This window comes from Dendrobates tinctorius, unplaced genomic scaffold, assembly GCF_039654945.1.
Source record: "Dendrobates tinctorius isolate UK_male_01 unplaced genomic scaffold, ASM3965494v1 ptg000211l, whole genome shotgun sequence".
Classification (NCBI taxonomy): Eukaryota; Metazoa; Chordata; class Amphibia; order Anura; family Dendrobatidae; genus Dendrobates; species Dendrobates tinctorius.
In genome coordinates this window covers 31,340,141-31,353,846 of record NW_027361878.1, presented here as the reverse complement: position 1 = coordinate 31,353,846, position 13,706 = coordinate 31,340,141, and the positions used below count along the sequence as shown (strand labels likewise).

The following is a 13,706-nucleotide window of genomic DNA, read 5'->3' as shown; positions in this document are numbered from 1 at the left end:
CCATATCTATCTCTATATCTATCTATCTATCTATCTATCTATCTATCTCTATTTTAGATATATTTATTTGACATTTATTTGTTATTGAGATAAAAAAAATTTTGCTGATAGATATACTTTATTTATTTTTCACAGTACACTGATGAAGGTCTGATATTGACCAAAACCTCTCTACATTTTGTATATTAAAATATTGAAGTTTTTTTCGCAATTGGAGTGCCAAGTTTTTGTGCTATACTCGTGAATGGAGTTTGACCCTACTTGAGCACCCTATACCAGTAGTGCCGTAATTTTCCTATTATTCCTTAGGCCAGTTTCACACTTCAGTTTTTTTGTGTCAGTTAAAATCCGCCAAAATGGCGGAAAGCGGATCCGTTGGTAACTGATGTGAACGGATGCCACCGGACCGTTTTTTTGACGGATCCGATGAATGAAGAATTTTAAAGGAACCGCTGCCCAGAGAGAGAGAGAGAGAGAGAGAATGAGAGAATTTTTTCTGTCCGCCAGAAATGATTTCAGGGTTAAATTTCCGGCTGACTTCATTCCTCCGGGCATGCGCACTATAAAATGCGGATCCTGAAGCAAAAAAAGTTACACGGTCCATCCAGGCATGTCGGCGGACGCAAAAGAATTGACGGATCCGCAAAAAAACTGATCCAACGGATGGCCATCCGTCAAGATCCGCCGGTAATGCACATCAATGGGGGAAAAAACGGATCCGTCCAAAAAAATGGCGGATCCGTTTTTTTTGCAAAACGGCGGATTTTGACTGATGGTCAAAAACGGAAGTGTGGAACAGGCCTTACTGATTAGAGGCATTTTTGGCTACTTCAATCTCTCCTGAGCAAACTACAGTTTAGTGTGATCTTAGCCTTTACGGAAAGTATTTAGCTCCAGAAGATGACATTTGGGTAGAGTGAATTTTAGAACATCAAACATGGTTTTGGCTTTAATGAATTAAATATCAAACCTTTTATGGCTACAAATATAATTTTATATATAATCAGAATTATATTGCTGTCCGTTACGGCTCCTTACCTAACAAACCTTCATGGCACTGAACATGTTATGCAGAACAGTACAAAACAGTGACATACAAAGCATTAAATATATTGCCCGGAGTGCAAAGTCTTTGACTTGACCAAGAAATAATATTAACATTTATTCTTCATCTTCCTCTTCGGTTTCATCATACTGAGGTCCCATGACAAAATGTTGTGGATATTTAATACCACAATCCTCTGCAAATTGCTGCCAGCGTGCGTCATCACTCTCATGCGTAATGTACCTTTGCCCAACTTTGGTCTCTAGCTCTCGAAGGTCCAACCAAGTTTGAAAATCCTGAAATTGAGAAAATACGTTTTTAGTAAAGTGCCAAAGAGATATTGGCTTTCTTTTACTTAGATGGTACATTTCATATTTGATAAATGTACAAGGTCGTGCATTACTAATGGAAAATGACTGGTGAAATAGTCGAATTATCTGGGTAGAAGGACAAAATGAGCAATTGTAAGTACACAGCTCTATATAATATGATGACTGCTATCATGCTGCTGCAATGCAGGTAGGTGCAGGCTCCACTAGATGGCAGTAGAATTGAAGCAGGACTGCACTTAAACAGAGCTGGCCTGCCATGCAGCAGTGAGGCTACCACAGGTGGCAGCAGAGTAGTCAAACAAGCCGAGTCAAGCAATAAACTGTAGCACGGTACCAAACGGAATGAACAAACTCATAGTCAGAAGCTAGCCGAGAAGGTCAGTAACGGTCAGGAGAAGACAAGACAAAAGACAGAAGCAGGTCAGGATACAAGCTGTTAGGTGTCGGATTCCTGGCACTGCACAGCGGGAAACCAGAGCCAGACATCCTGCGGTCTCCCATTCTCCTCCGACCGCTCAGACTCCTGCTCAGCATTCTCGGTGAACCAGGCATATCCCTCAGACTTGTTCTGTGAGCCTGGATGTCGCTGCCACCTCTGGTGCAGCAATGGTGGCGCAACCTGCTTTGCAGGGAACTGCTCCGGAGGCTAAGTCCTCGTGCCGTGCTACTGGGCATGCCCGCAACTTGTCTTCTCAGTGGAGAGCAGGGGTCACATGTGCAGGTCCTATGTCGGATCTGATTGGTCCTTCCTATAGTACTGTTAGGTCCCGGAAGCGCATGGCTATAAAAAGCCCGCATGGCGGCTCGGCCATGCGCTAGTGTAGCATATTATGCTGTGTGTGTATGGTGATGGATGCATGGACTGGTGGCTGACTTATTTGAAACCCCTTCCCTCGGTTATTACGAATGGTGACAGATTGTTGGGTAGTCAGCTCCAGATTGTGGCAAGCTACACGCCACTGTGCCTCCTGCACTGCACACTAGCGTCCGACGGTGCCCGGTCATTCCGGCGCCGTCGTTCAGCGGCCATAGTAATTGCCGCGCTGCAGTAGCAGCGTCCTTGGTGTCTGCGTTTGCAACGTCACTCGCTGGTTAGCCTGTGAAGTGAACAGGGCCAGCGTCCTCATAAGTCTTTTGTGTTAGCGACTCTGTGTGTGAGCAGAGCCGCTCTTAGCGTTCGGGTGACGTTAACCCGAGCGCAGTACTTCACCTTTTGGTGCATTCGCCATTACTCAGCAGCGGTCTTGTCACCTACCGCACGGTGGACCCCGGGCGGCGAACGCACCCCCTATTATTTATATCTGGTGCGTTCCGCCGACCCTAACATTACACTAGCGCCAGGGTCTGGCTAGTAATGGCGGATGAACAGCGACTGCTGCAGTACATCCGGCAGCTGCAGGGCAGGTTGGCGGCTCTCGAGCGTTCAGCCTCAGCTGCAGATGTTACTGCAGTCGCCGTTCAGGCAGCCACAGAGGCTGCCTCCCGTGTGACCACAGCCATCCCTGTCCCGACTTTGTCCCACCTCCCGCTGCCCGAAAAGTTCTCGGGTGATAGTGCTGCTTGTAGGGGTTTCGTAAGCCAGTGCTCTATACAGTTGGAGCTGCTGGCCGCCCGATTCCCCTCTGAGCGGGCTAAAGTGGGATTTATCATTTCCCTTCTGTCGGGCAGGGCTTTGGAGTGGGCCACACCGCTGTGGGAGCGTGGTGATCATGTGGTGCAGTGTGTCTCGCGGTTCTTAGACACGCTGAAACAGGTCTTCCTGGGACCACGAGTCACCCATGACACTCCGGCTGCTGGCATTATCACAGGGCTCGTCCATGGTCAGTCACTTCGCCATCCAGCTCCGGACGCTGGCCTCAGAATTAGAGTGGCCAGATAAGGTCCTCATTCCGGCATTCTGGAGAGGTTTGGCTGGCCATGTGAAGGACGCTCTGGCCACCAGGGAGATTCCCGCTACACTGGAGGAGCTTATCACTGTCTCCACCCGAATAGATCTTCACTTTACCGAGCGAGGGTTGGAGCGGGACCAGTGTAGGCAGAGGTTTAGGTTGGCACCTTGTTTTTCTAAACCTCTGGAATCTTCCGATCGGGCGTCCGAGCGTCAGGGGACTTCCCGTGAGGGATCTAGGCTCCGGTCCGCTCGAGCTCCTGTGAGCAGTCATATTTGTCGGCAGTCCGGTCACCGTGCCAACCGGTGCCCACAGCAGCAGGGAGAACGCTCGCGCCTAGTGGCCGTAGGAGGCGGCGCACTAGAGTCAGCGACGTTTTCCTCCAAGCTGTCCTTTAAGGGGACTCTTGGGTTTGATTCTTCCACTCTGGCGGTGGAGGTTTGCGTGGATTCCGGGGCAGAGGGCAATTTTATGTCGTCAGCCTTCGCCCAACGGCACGCTATACCCCTGGTTATGATGTCTACACCAGTCACCGTCAGAGTGGTGAACGGCACTACCCTACCCTCACAGATTACTCACCAGACCGTTCCCTTAGTACTCTCAGTGGCCCCGTCTCATCAGGAGACGATATCCCTCCTTGTCATGCCCGAGGGTATTGACCAAGTATTTCTAGGGGTTCCCTGGCTGCGGTATCACTCCCCCCATATAGAGTGGTCCTCAGGGAGGATTATTGGGTGGAGTAAATCTTGTGAGGGTAGATGACTGAGGGAGTGCGTTCAGGTTGCCTCCACCGAGGTTCCCGCTGATCTCTCCTCGCTCCCCAAACACTATTGACAGTATGCAGACGTGTTCTCCAAAAAGGCGGCGGAGACCCTTCCACCGCATCGCCCCTATGACTGTCCTATTGACCTCTTGCCTGGTGCTGAGCCACCCCGGGGTCGAGTCTATCCCCTATCTCTCCCAGAGACTGAGGTCATGTCTCAATATATCAGGGAGAATCTAGCAAGAGGATTCATTAGGAAGTCAGTGTCACCAGCGGGGGCGGGATTCTTCTTCGTCCAGAAGAAGAGTGGGGAACTACGTCCTTGCATTGATTACAGGGGTCTTAACGCCATCACCGTTAAGAATAAGTATCCACTGCCCCTGATATCCGAACTGTTTGATAGGCTACGAGGAGCGAGGGTATTTACCAAACTTGATCTGCGGGGGGCTTACAACCTGATTCGCATCCGTGATGGGGATGAATGGAAGACGGCATTTAACACCAGAGACGGGCATTATGAATACCTGGTGATGCCCTTCGGCCTCTGCAATGCCCCGGCCGTCTTCCAAGACTTTGTAAACGATATCTTCCGGGATATGCTTACCACCTCGGTTGTAGTCTATCTGGATGATATTCTCATCTACTCTCCAGATATTGACTCCCACCGGAGAGAGGTTTGCAAAGTCTTCGATCGCCTGCGGGCGAACTCCCTCTATGCCAAGTTGGAGAAGTGTGTGTTTGAGCAGGAGTCCTTGCCTTTCCTGGGCTATATCACCTCCGCCCAGGGATTGGCCATGGATCCTGCCAAGCTACAGGCGGTGATGGATTGGCAGGAACCTCATTCTCTCAAAGCGGTGCAGCGCTTTATGGGGTTCATAAACTATTATCGCCAATTCATTCCCCACTTCTCGACTTTAGTAGCACCCTTGGTAGCCCTCACCAAGAAGGGTGCAAATCCCAAGTTGTGGTCGGAACCGGTCTCCAAGGCCTTCTCCACCATTAAGTCCCATTTCGCTAGTGCTCCCATTCTACATCGCCCCGATGTAGACAAGCCCTTCATTCTGGAAGTGGATGCCTCTTCCGTCGGTGCTGGAGCGGTCCTGTTCCTGAAGGACACGCAAGGTCGGAAGCATCCAGTCTTCCTTTTCTCCAAGACCTTCACACCGGCGGAGAGGAATTATGCCATCGGGGACAGGGAGTTGCTAGCGATGAAGTTGGCCTTCTCGGAGTGGAGACACCTCCTAGAGGGGGCTCGCCACCCTTTCCAGGTGTTCACCGACCACAAAAACTTGGTATATTTACAAACAGCCCAGCGGCTAAACTCTCGCCAGGCCAGATGGTCTTTGTTCTTTTCCCGGTTCCATTTCACCCTCCACTTTCTCTCCAGGGAGAAGAACGTCCGGGCCAATGCTCTCTCCCGCTCCGTGGTTTCATCGAAGGAAGAGGAGGAGGAGCCTCGGCTGATCGTCCCATCTGAGAGCCTGAGGACTGTGGCTCCGGTTGCCCTTGAGTCAGTACCTCCGGGCAAGACTTTTGTCCCTGCCCGTCTGCGACCGGAGGTCCTCTCTTGGGCCCATTCGTCTAGAGTGGGTGGACATTTTGGGACAAAACGGACCTCTGAGCTTTTGGCGAGGACGTACTGGTGGCCACATATGGCCCGTGACGTCAAGGACTATATTGAGGCGTGCGTCTCTTGCGCCCGGAATAGGTCCTCTCGGCAGCGGCCCGCTGGGCTTCTTTTTCCTCTACCGATAGCAGACAGGCCCTGGGAGATGGTCGGTATGGACATTGTGGTGGGGCTACCCAAGTCCAGCGGCAGCACGGTCATTTGGGTTGTCACCGACCATTTCTCTAAGATGGTGCACTTGGTACCTCTTTCCCGGTTACCTTCAGCGCGGGGCCTGGCAGTCTTGTTCATCAAGCATGTTTTCCGCCTGCACGGCATGCCGGACAAGATTGTCAGTGACCGTGGCCCTCAGTTTGCGTCCCATTTTTGGAGAGAGCTCTGTTCCCTACTCAGCATTGAGCTGAATCTCTCCTCGGCCTATCATCCCGAGACGAATGGGTTGGTAGAGAGAGCCAATCAGACCCTGATAACATATCTTCGACATTTTGTCTCAGCCAGACAGGACGACTGGGCATCCTTGCTGCCGTGGGCAGAGTTCGCGTTGAACAATGCTGTGGCCGACTCCACCGGTCAAACCCCATTCCTCCTAAATTACGGTCAGCATCCGCGCGTCCCTGTGCCCATGCCCGTGTCTTCCACCGACTCCAGGGTGGCAGACTGGGCGGTGGAGGCACGTGACATTTGGGATCGCACCCAGGATGCTATCCGAGCTTCCAAGGAGAGAATGAGGATCTCCGCTGATGCACACCTGCGTCCGGCTCCAAGCTTCTCCCCTGGCGACATGGTATGGCTCTCCACCCGAAACATTAAACTGCGGGTTGAGTCGCCCAAGTTCGCGCCACGATACATTGGACCATTCAAGGTCCTTGAGCGACTTAGCTCGGTGGTCTACCGCCTGGCTCTTCCTCCACATTTGGCCATCTTGGACGTGTTCCATGTGTCCCTCCTCAAACCAGTTCACATGGCCCGGTTTTCCGAGCCATCTGCCGGATCATCAGACTTATCGTCTGACGAGTTTGAGGTTAACGCCATCGTGGGGCGCAGGTTTGTCCGTGGCAAAAAATTTTATTTGGTGGACTGGAAGGGTCATGGTCCCGAGGCTCGGACCTGGGAGCCGGTGGAAAACATTCATGCACCGCTCCTGATCGCGGCTTTTGAGCGCCGTGGTGCTCAGAGGGGAGGGGGCCCTAGGGGGGGGGTAATGTTAGGCGTCGGATTCCTGGCACTGCACAGCGGGAATCCAGAGCCAGACATCCTGCGGTCTCCCATTCTCCTCCGACTGCTCAGACTCCTGCTCAGCATTCTCAGCGAACCAGGCATTTCCCTCAGACTTATTCTGTGAGCCTGGATGTTGCTGCCACCTCTGGTGCAGCAATGGTGGCGCAACCTGCTTTGCTGGGAACTGCTCCGGAGGCTAAGTCCTCGTGCCGTGCTACTGGGCATGCCCGCAACTTGTCTTCTCAGTGGAGAGCAAGGGTCACATGTGCAGGTCCTATGTCGGATCTGATTGGTCCTTCCTATAGTACTGTTAGGTCCCGGAAGCGCATGGCTATAAAAAGCCCGCATGGCGGCTCGGCCATGCGCTAGTGTAGCATATTATGCTGTGTGTGTATGGTGATGGATGCATGGACTGGTGGCTGACTTATTTGAAACCCCTTCCCTCGGTTATTACGAATGGTGACAGATTGTTGGGTAGTCAGCTCCAGATTGTGGCAAGCTACACGCCACTGTGCCTCCTGCACTGCACACTAGCGTCCGACGGTGCCCGGTCATTCCGGCGCCGTCGTTCAGCGGCCATAGTAATTGCCGCGCTGCAGTAGCAGCGTCCTTGGCGTCTGCGTTTGCAACGTCACTCGCTGGTTAGCCTGTGAAGTGAACAGGGCCAGTGTCCTCATAAATCTTTTGTGTTAGCGACTCTGTGTGTGAACAGAGCCGCTCTTAGCGTTCGGGTGACGTTAACCCGAGCGCAGTACTTCACCTTTTGGTGCATTCGCCATTACTCAGCAGCGGTCTTGTCACCTACCGCACGGTGGACCCCAGGCGGCGAACGCACCCCCTATTATTTATATCTGGTGCGTTCCGCCGACCCTAACACAAGCCAAGTCAAAATCAGGGAGTCAGCACACTAAAGGGAAACACTGAGTCAAGACGGGAATATGAGAAAACAGAGACACGGGTTGAGACAGCAAATGCAGCTGGACCAATCAGAGCATTCAGAGTCAGCTACAGCAGCCCTAGGCAAAAACTATAAGTGACATCGCCAGCAGGAAGCAGCGGCAATAAATAGCCAACCTGAACCCAGACTGAGCTGAAAAAGGTTAACCGGGCCCTACATGACCAGACCGGGAAAAAGGGAAAGCAGGACTCAAAACCCAGTCTGGATCATGACAATGGCTATATATTAAGAAGATACATATTTTGATGGGAGTGCTTCTTTAAGACTGTGTCTGCATTAAAGGGCTTGAAATGGGTTGGTTACAATCCTAGGAGACCTTAAAGTGTCAGCCATAACTTCAAGACTACTGCATCACTTTCAATTTAAAGCAAATCTAATTTTGGGGGAAAAATTAATTGAAGCCGGTGAATTCAAATGTCAAAAGATTCACTCATTTGTTATAATTATTAGTTTTTAATACATATTTGATAGTATTCTGTATTATGCATCCAAATCAGGTGGAGGGGTATCAGTGAGGTGAATATGACATTTTTAATCTTTTTTTAAAATATTCTAAGTCCATAACATATTATCAGTAAAAAAAAATGATAAAAATTCTGAAATTAAATAAAAAGTGTTTTATTTTACAGCTGCAGCACCACTTTTGAATATCTGCCACAATCAAGTGTTGTAAAATCATGCCTATGATACTATTATACTCAGAAGGATAAACCAAGAAAGAGAAGAAAAACCTGTACCTGCATCCATGGGTGACTCAACGCCTTGTCGACACTGAATCTTCTTCTGATTTGCACTTGTAACAAGCTGCTAATAAGGGCAATTGCTAAGGAGAGAAACAAACAAAATAAATGTTCCATACTTGTATGACAGCGCGTTCAAAGAATGTAAAGCCAACATTTCAGATAACACATGTGACTTTTAATCTGAGGAAATTATTGCAAACTTCTTTTTTCAGAGGCATGAAATATGCAAATTGAAGAGGATTAGAACTGTAGCGCCACTTATTGGAAGCAGTGATCCTAAAAGTGAATATCGACCCTTTAAGGAGCCCTGCTACATGACTGATGATAAAAGCCAAGCTAGAATTTCAATTTGCAGACACAATGTTTCAGGCTGTTGCCCCTCATCAGTGCAAAGTATGAGATCTCATTTGGCTAGGTGAGAGGCTCGGGACTGGAGTCTAAGGGGTAATATTTCTCCTTGAGAAGAGTGACAAGCCCAGCCTGGAATGTCAGAGTGAGGAGACTTATGAAGCCATGGAATTACGATATGGCTTCTATCCTAAGTCATGTGGCAGGGTTCGTTACAGAGTCGATATTGAGTTTAGGATCGTTACTTCCAATAGTTGGTGCTAGAGTTCTAGTGCTCTTCCGCTTTGAAGAGCCAATTTTCATATTTAATTTCCTAGAGGAGGATGCATGACTTATAAGTCTCCTCACTCTGACATGCCAGGTTTGGCGTGTCACTCTCCACAAAGCGAAAAGTTACCCCTTAGATCCCCTTTTCAGAGGCAGAGTGATTTGATTTACACTTCTGTGTGAATAGTCCATGTAAGCATTACATTTTTCTTCTTAATATTATAGCATATCCTAGTTGTAAAAAAACAACAAAAACTGTTTCCCCACCTTCCTTACATGTGATCTAAAACAATTTTTGGCAGACAATAAATACTCCTTACAAAATCCACTCATTTGGAAGTTTAAGTACAGCTAGGACAAGGTCAAGGTCAAACATGATAATCATCTGTATTGAACAAAAAAACATTGTCATGTATTTCAGATTTTTATTTTGTACCAAGGACTGGAGATAAAAAAATCTCCTTAAAAAGCATTTCAGGAAGGGTGAAAAAAAGAAAGAATAAAAGAGTTAAATTCAATAAAGGGTTACAAAATTATACAAGATTATACTTGCCTGTCCTAGGCCCAGCGTTCAGCTGTCCTGCCGCCTCACCTCCCCGCTCAGGACTCTGATCACTTTGGCTCAGTCTTTCCTTTGGGATTTGTCTTAGTCTTCTGGATCTTTTTGCGCTCAGGTGATCACGTTTGACACTACACAAGTCAATCCCCATGCTTTCATATGGGGTGAAATGCACATTATTGTCAATCAACGACATGTATGAACACGTGAAGATCCAGACCAAAGACTAAGCGGACCAAACAGAAGACTGTTCCTTAGTGAGTGGCAGCACTGGTGATGGGTGAGGCTAGAACAGGTGAGTGTAATTTTTAATAATTTGTTAACAGCTTTCCAGCCTGCTGCCAACAATTTTTAGAACATCTTGAAAAATTTGGATTCTTGGCAAATCTGAATTTTTGGACAAAATTCATAAATTCAATTAGCTAGAAATGAAATATACCGGTACTCACCAATCGCCTTTTTGTATCCACTGCTGACCTGCTCCACTTCAGCTTCTGATACATGCTGCCCGTGGATCGGGCAGCATTTATCAGCTGTTAAGTTCATTTTGACACATTGACACAACAATACCATCTAGACAGGTTTAGGGACTAAAAAAAATAAAATAATGGGTGTTCAAATGCCCTTAAGATTTGCTATCTCCATTTTTTTCAATCTGTAAATTTTTCTTTTAACGCAATCTCTGTAACATTTGTGAATCTGATTCTCACCATCGTTCGAAATCTCGTTCCACGGGTTCTTAGGATACATAAATGCTGCATTTCGGATCTGATCGTTAATATCTTCATCCTCATTAAAGGGAAAGGTGCCACTAAGGCTGACATAGATGATCACTCCGACAGACCACATATCCAGTGACCGATTGTACCCACTGTTCCTCAAGACTTCCGGGGCCAGATATGCAGGCGTTCCAACAACTGACCTTCGGAAAGACTTTTCACCGATGATGCGAGCAAAGCCAAAGTCACAAAGTTTTATCTAAAAGGTAAATATAAAAGAATATTAACATTAAAAGCATAAAAATAAATAATAAAAATCAATCTGCAGAAACTGATCTACTTGTTAACTTTTCCAGGCAACAGATTTATTTTGGCAGAATAAAAATGACCAAAAAATGTGGGAATTTAAAAAAAAAAATATTTGTTTTGTCCATTGTATTCTATTCAATCACAACTTTATTTTTTAGACTACTTAACTATGTTTGGAATAGTTTAGCCGCATACATGTTTTAGACATTATTTTCAGGTCAATTTATTTTATAGCAAAATGCATAAAGAAATTCCTCTGTTAGATTTTTTTTCTCTTTTTAACAGCATTCACTATTAAAATGAATTGAACCGATAACTTTATTGTACCTTTTACAGAAATGTTGTGATATATTGTTCGTTTGATGAAATAAAATACATTTATTAAATTTTATTTTTCATTGCAGCATGATTTCTGTGAACAAATGCTGATTAATGGGCTCAAGATGGAAAAAAAATTTGATACCCTTTGACACCACTCCTTCATACTCAGTGTTGTGTCCCATGCCATCTAGGATGAACATATCAGTGGCATCACATGAGCGCCACGATCATTCAGTGGCCACTGATCATCTCCAGCGTTCACCTTTCATCTGAAGAAATGGTGCCAAGTACAAATGAGGTGCACTAGTCCATGAGTTGCGTGACATTTTTTTTTAATTTTTCACCTTGTGCACATTAACGTGGATGTCCAATACCGAGACAAGACAGCCCCTTCTGAACCCCCCCCCAATAAAATAATAACACTTACTCACTTCTGGTGCCATTCTGTGGTGCTGGCAGAGGTGTAACTACTGTGGTCGTAGCGGCCCGAAGTGCTTAGGGGCCTGCTTGCAGTTTGCAGTGTGAAGGTGAGTTGTGTAGTGGGCGTGTCAGGGGAGTGTCAGTCTCTGGGAGATGCAGCCGCTCACTGGCTGTGCAGCTTCGTGCTTTGATTGGCTGCAATGGGCCTGACGCTGATTGGTTCATTAGGGCAGCAAAGGCACGCTTTGAGGAGCGCACTCAGTCCCTGAGGCAGGCTAGAAGGTGGAAGGCGCGCATTCAGGTGCGCGCTCAGTCCCTGAGGCAGGCTAGAAGGCACGCATTCAGGAGCGCACTCAGTCCCTGAGGCAGGCTAGAAGGCGTGCATTCAGGAGCGCGCTCAGTCCCTGAGGCAGACTAGAAGGTGGAAGGCACGCATTCAGGAGCGCGCTCAGTCCCTGAGGCAGGCTAGAAGGCGGAAGGCACGCATTCAGGAGCGCACGATGACTGTTCTGTGCGCACAGGACCTGTGATGAGGTCACAGGAGGGCAGGAGTCAGGGGGTCACATGATCAGGGGCCTCAGTGTATGCAGGACTCTGCTGTGCTGGTTGTCATCGTGTGTGTACGGAGCAGAGCCGGGTGTTTACAAGGTGTATGGAGCAGAACCATGTGTGTATGAGGTGTACGGAGCGGAGCCACGTGTGTACGAGGAGTAAGGAGCGGAGCCGCGTGTGTACGAGGAGTACAGAGCGGAGCCGCGTGTTTACGAGGTGTTCGGAGCCGAGCCATGTGTGTACGAGGTGTATGGAGAGGAGCCATGTGTGTACGAAGTGGAGCAGAGCTGTGTGTGTACAGGGTGTACGGAGCAGAGCCATGTGTGTACAAGGTGTAAGGCGCAGAGCCGTGTGTGTACGAGGTGTACAGAGCGGAGCCGTGTGTGTACGAGGTGTACGGAGTGGAGCCGTGTGTGTACGAGGTGTACGGAGCGGAGCCGTGTGTGTACAAGGTGTACGGAGCGGAGCTAGTTGTGCACGAAGTGTACGGAGTGGAGCCATGTGTGCACGAGGTGTACGGAGCGGAGCCATGTGTACGAGGTTCACGGAGTGGAGCCGCGTGTGTACGAAGTGTACGGAGCGGAGCCGCGTGTATATGAGGTGTACGGAGAGGAGTCATGTGTGTACGAAGCGGAGCAGAGCTGTGTGTGTGTACAAGGTGTATGGAGCGAAGCCATGTGTGTACAAGGTGTTCGGAGCAGTGTGCGTACAAGGTGTACGGAGAAGAGCCGTGTGTGTGTGTACGAGGTGTACGGAGAATAGCCGTGTGTGTGTACGAGGTGTACAGAGCGAAGCCGCGTGTGTACGAGGTGTACGGAGCAGAGCCGCGTGTGTACGAGGTGTACAGAGTGGAGCCGCGTGTGTACGAGGTGTACGGAGTGGAGCCGTGTGTACGAGGGGTACAGAAAAGAGCTGTGTGTGTACAAGGTGTACAGAGCGGAGCCGTGTGTGTACGAGGTGTACGGAGCAGAGCCGTGTGTGTACGAGGTTCATGGAGAGGAGCCACGTGTTTCCCAGGTGTACGGAGAAGAGCCGTGTGTGTACCAAGTGTACGGAGCAAAGTCGCGTGTGTATGAGGTGTACGGAGAGGAGCCGTGTGTGTACGAGGTGTACAGACAGGAGCTGTGTGTGTATGAAGCGGAGCAGAGCTTTGTGTGTACAGGGTGTATGAAGCAGAGCCATATGTGTACGAGGTGTACAGAGCGGAGCCGTATGTGTACAATGTGTACGGAGAGGAACCGTGTGTGTAGGAGGTGTATGGAGCGGAGCCGTGTGTGCACGAGGTGTATGGAGCGGAGCCGTGTGTGTATGAGGTTCACGGAGAGGAGCAGCGTGTGTACGAGGTGTACGGAGCGAAGCCGCATGTGTCCGAGGTGTACGGAGAGAAGCAGCGTGTGTACGAGGTGTACGGAGTGGAGCCGCGCATGTACGAGGTGTATGGAGCGGAGCCGCGCGTGTACGCGGTGGACCTGCAGTTGTAGAAATAAAAGGATAATGGAGGTCATAGAGGTTGTCACCTCCCCTCCGCCACATATCACTGATAAATACTGGAGATTCTAATTGAATTTGGGTGGAAAATATTTTGGCATAGGGGGGCCCATTTGAAAGTTCGCAGCGGGGCCCATAACTTTGTAGT

The 13,706-nt window shown here is 48.9% G+C and overlaps 1 protein-coding gene across 3 annotated transcripts in view; it reads right to left on the bottom strand.

The window, feature by feature from the left end:
* Nucleotides 1–99: 99 nt before the first annotated feature.
* Nucleotides 100–13,706, bottom strand: part of LOC141058441 (serine/threonine-protein kinase D3-like) — a 125,361-nt gene continuing 111,754 nt past the window's right edge. For all 3 annotated transcript variants that reach the window (XM_073554693.1, XM_073554694.1, XM_073554695.1), the window contains 3 exons: nt 10,460–10,727; nt 8,570–8,655; nt 100–1,341 (listed from right to left, as the gene is read on the bottom strand). In XM_073554693.1, the coding sequence (XP_073410794.1) occupies nt 1,162–1,341; nt 8,570–8,655; nt 10,460–10,727 (534 nt within the window). In that variant the 3' untranslated portion in view covers nt 100–1,161. The remainder of the gene's footprint in view (nt 1,342–8,569; nt 8,656–10,459; nt 10,728–13,706) is intronic.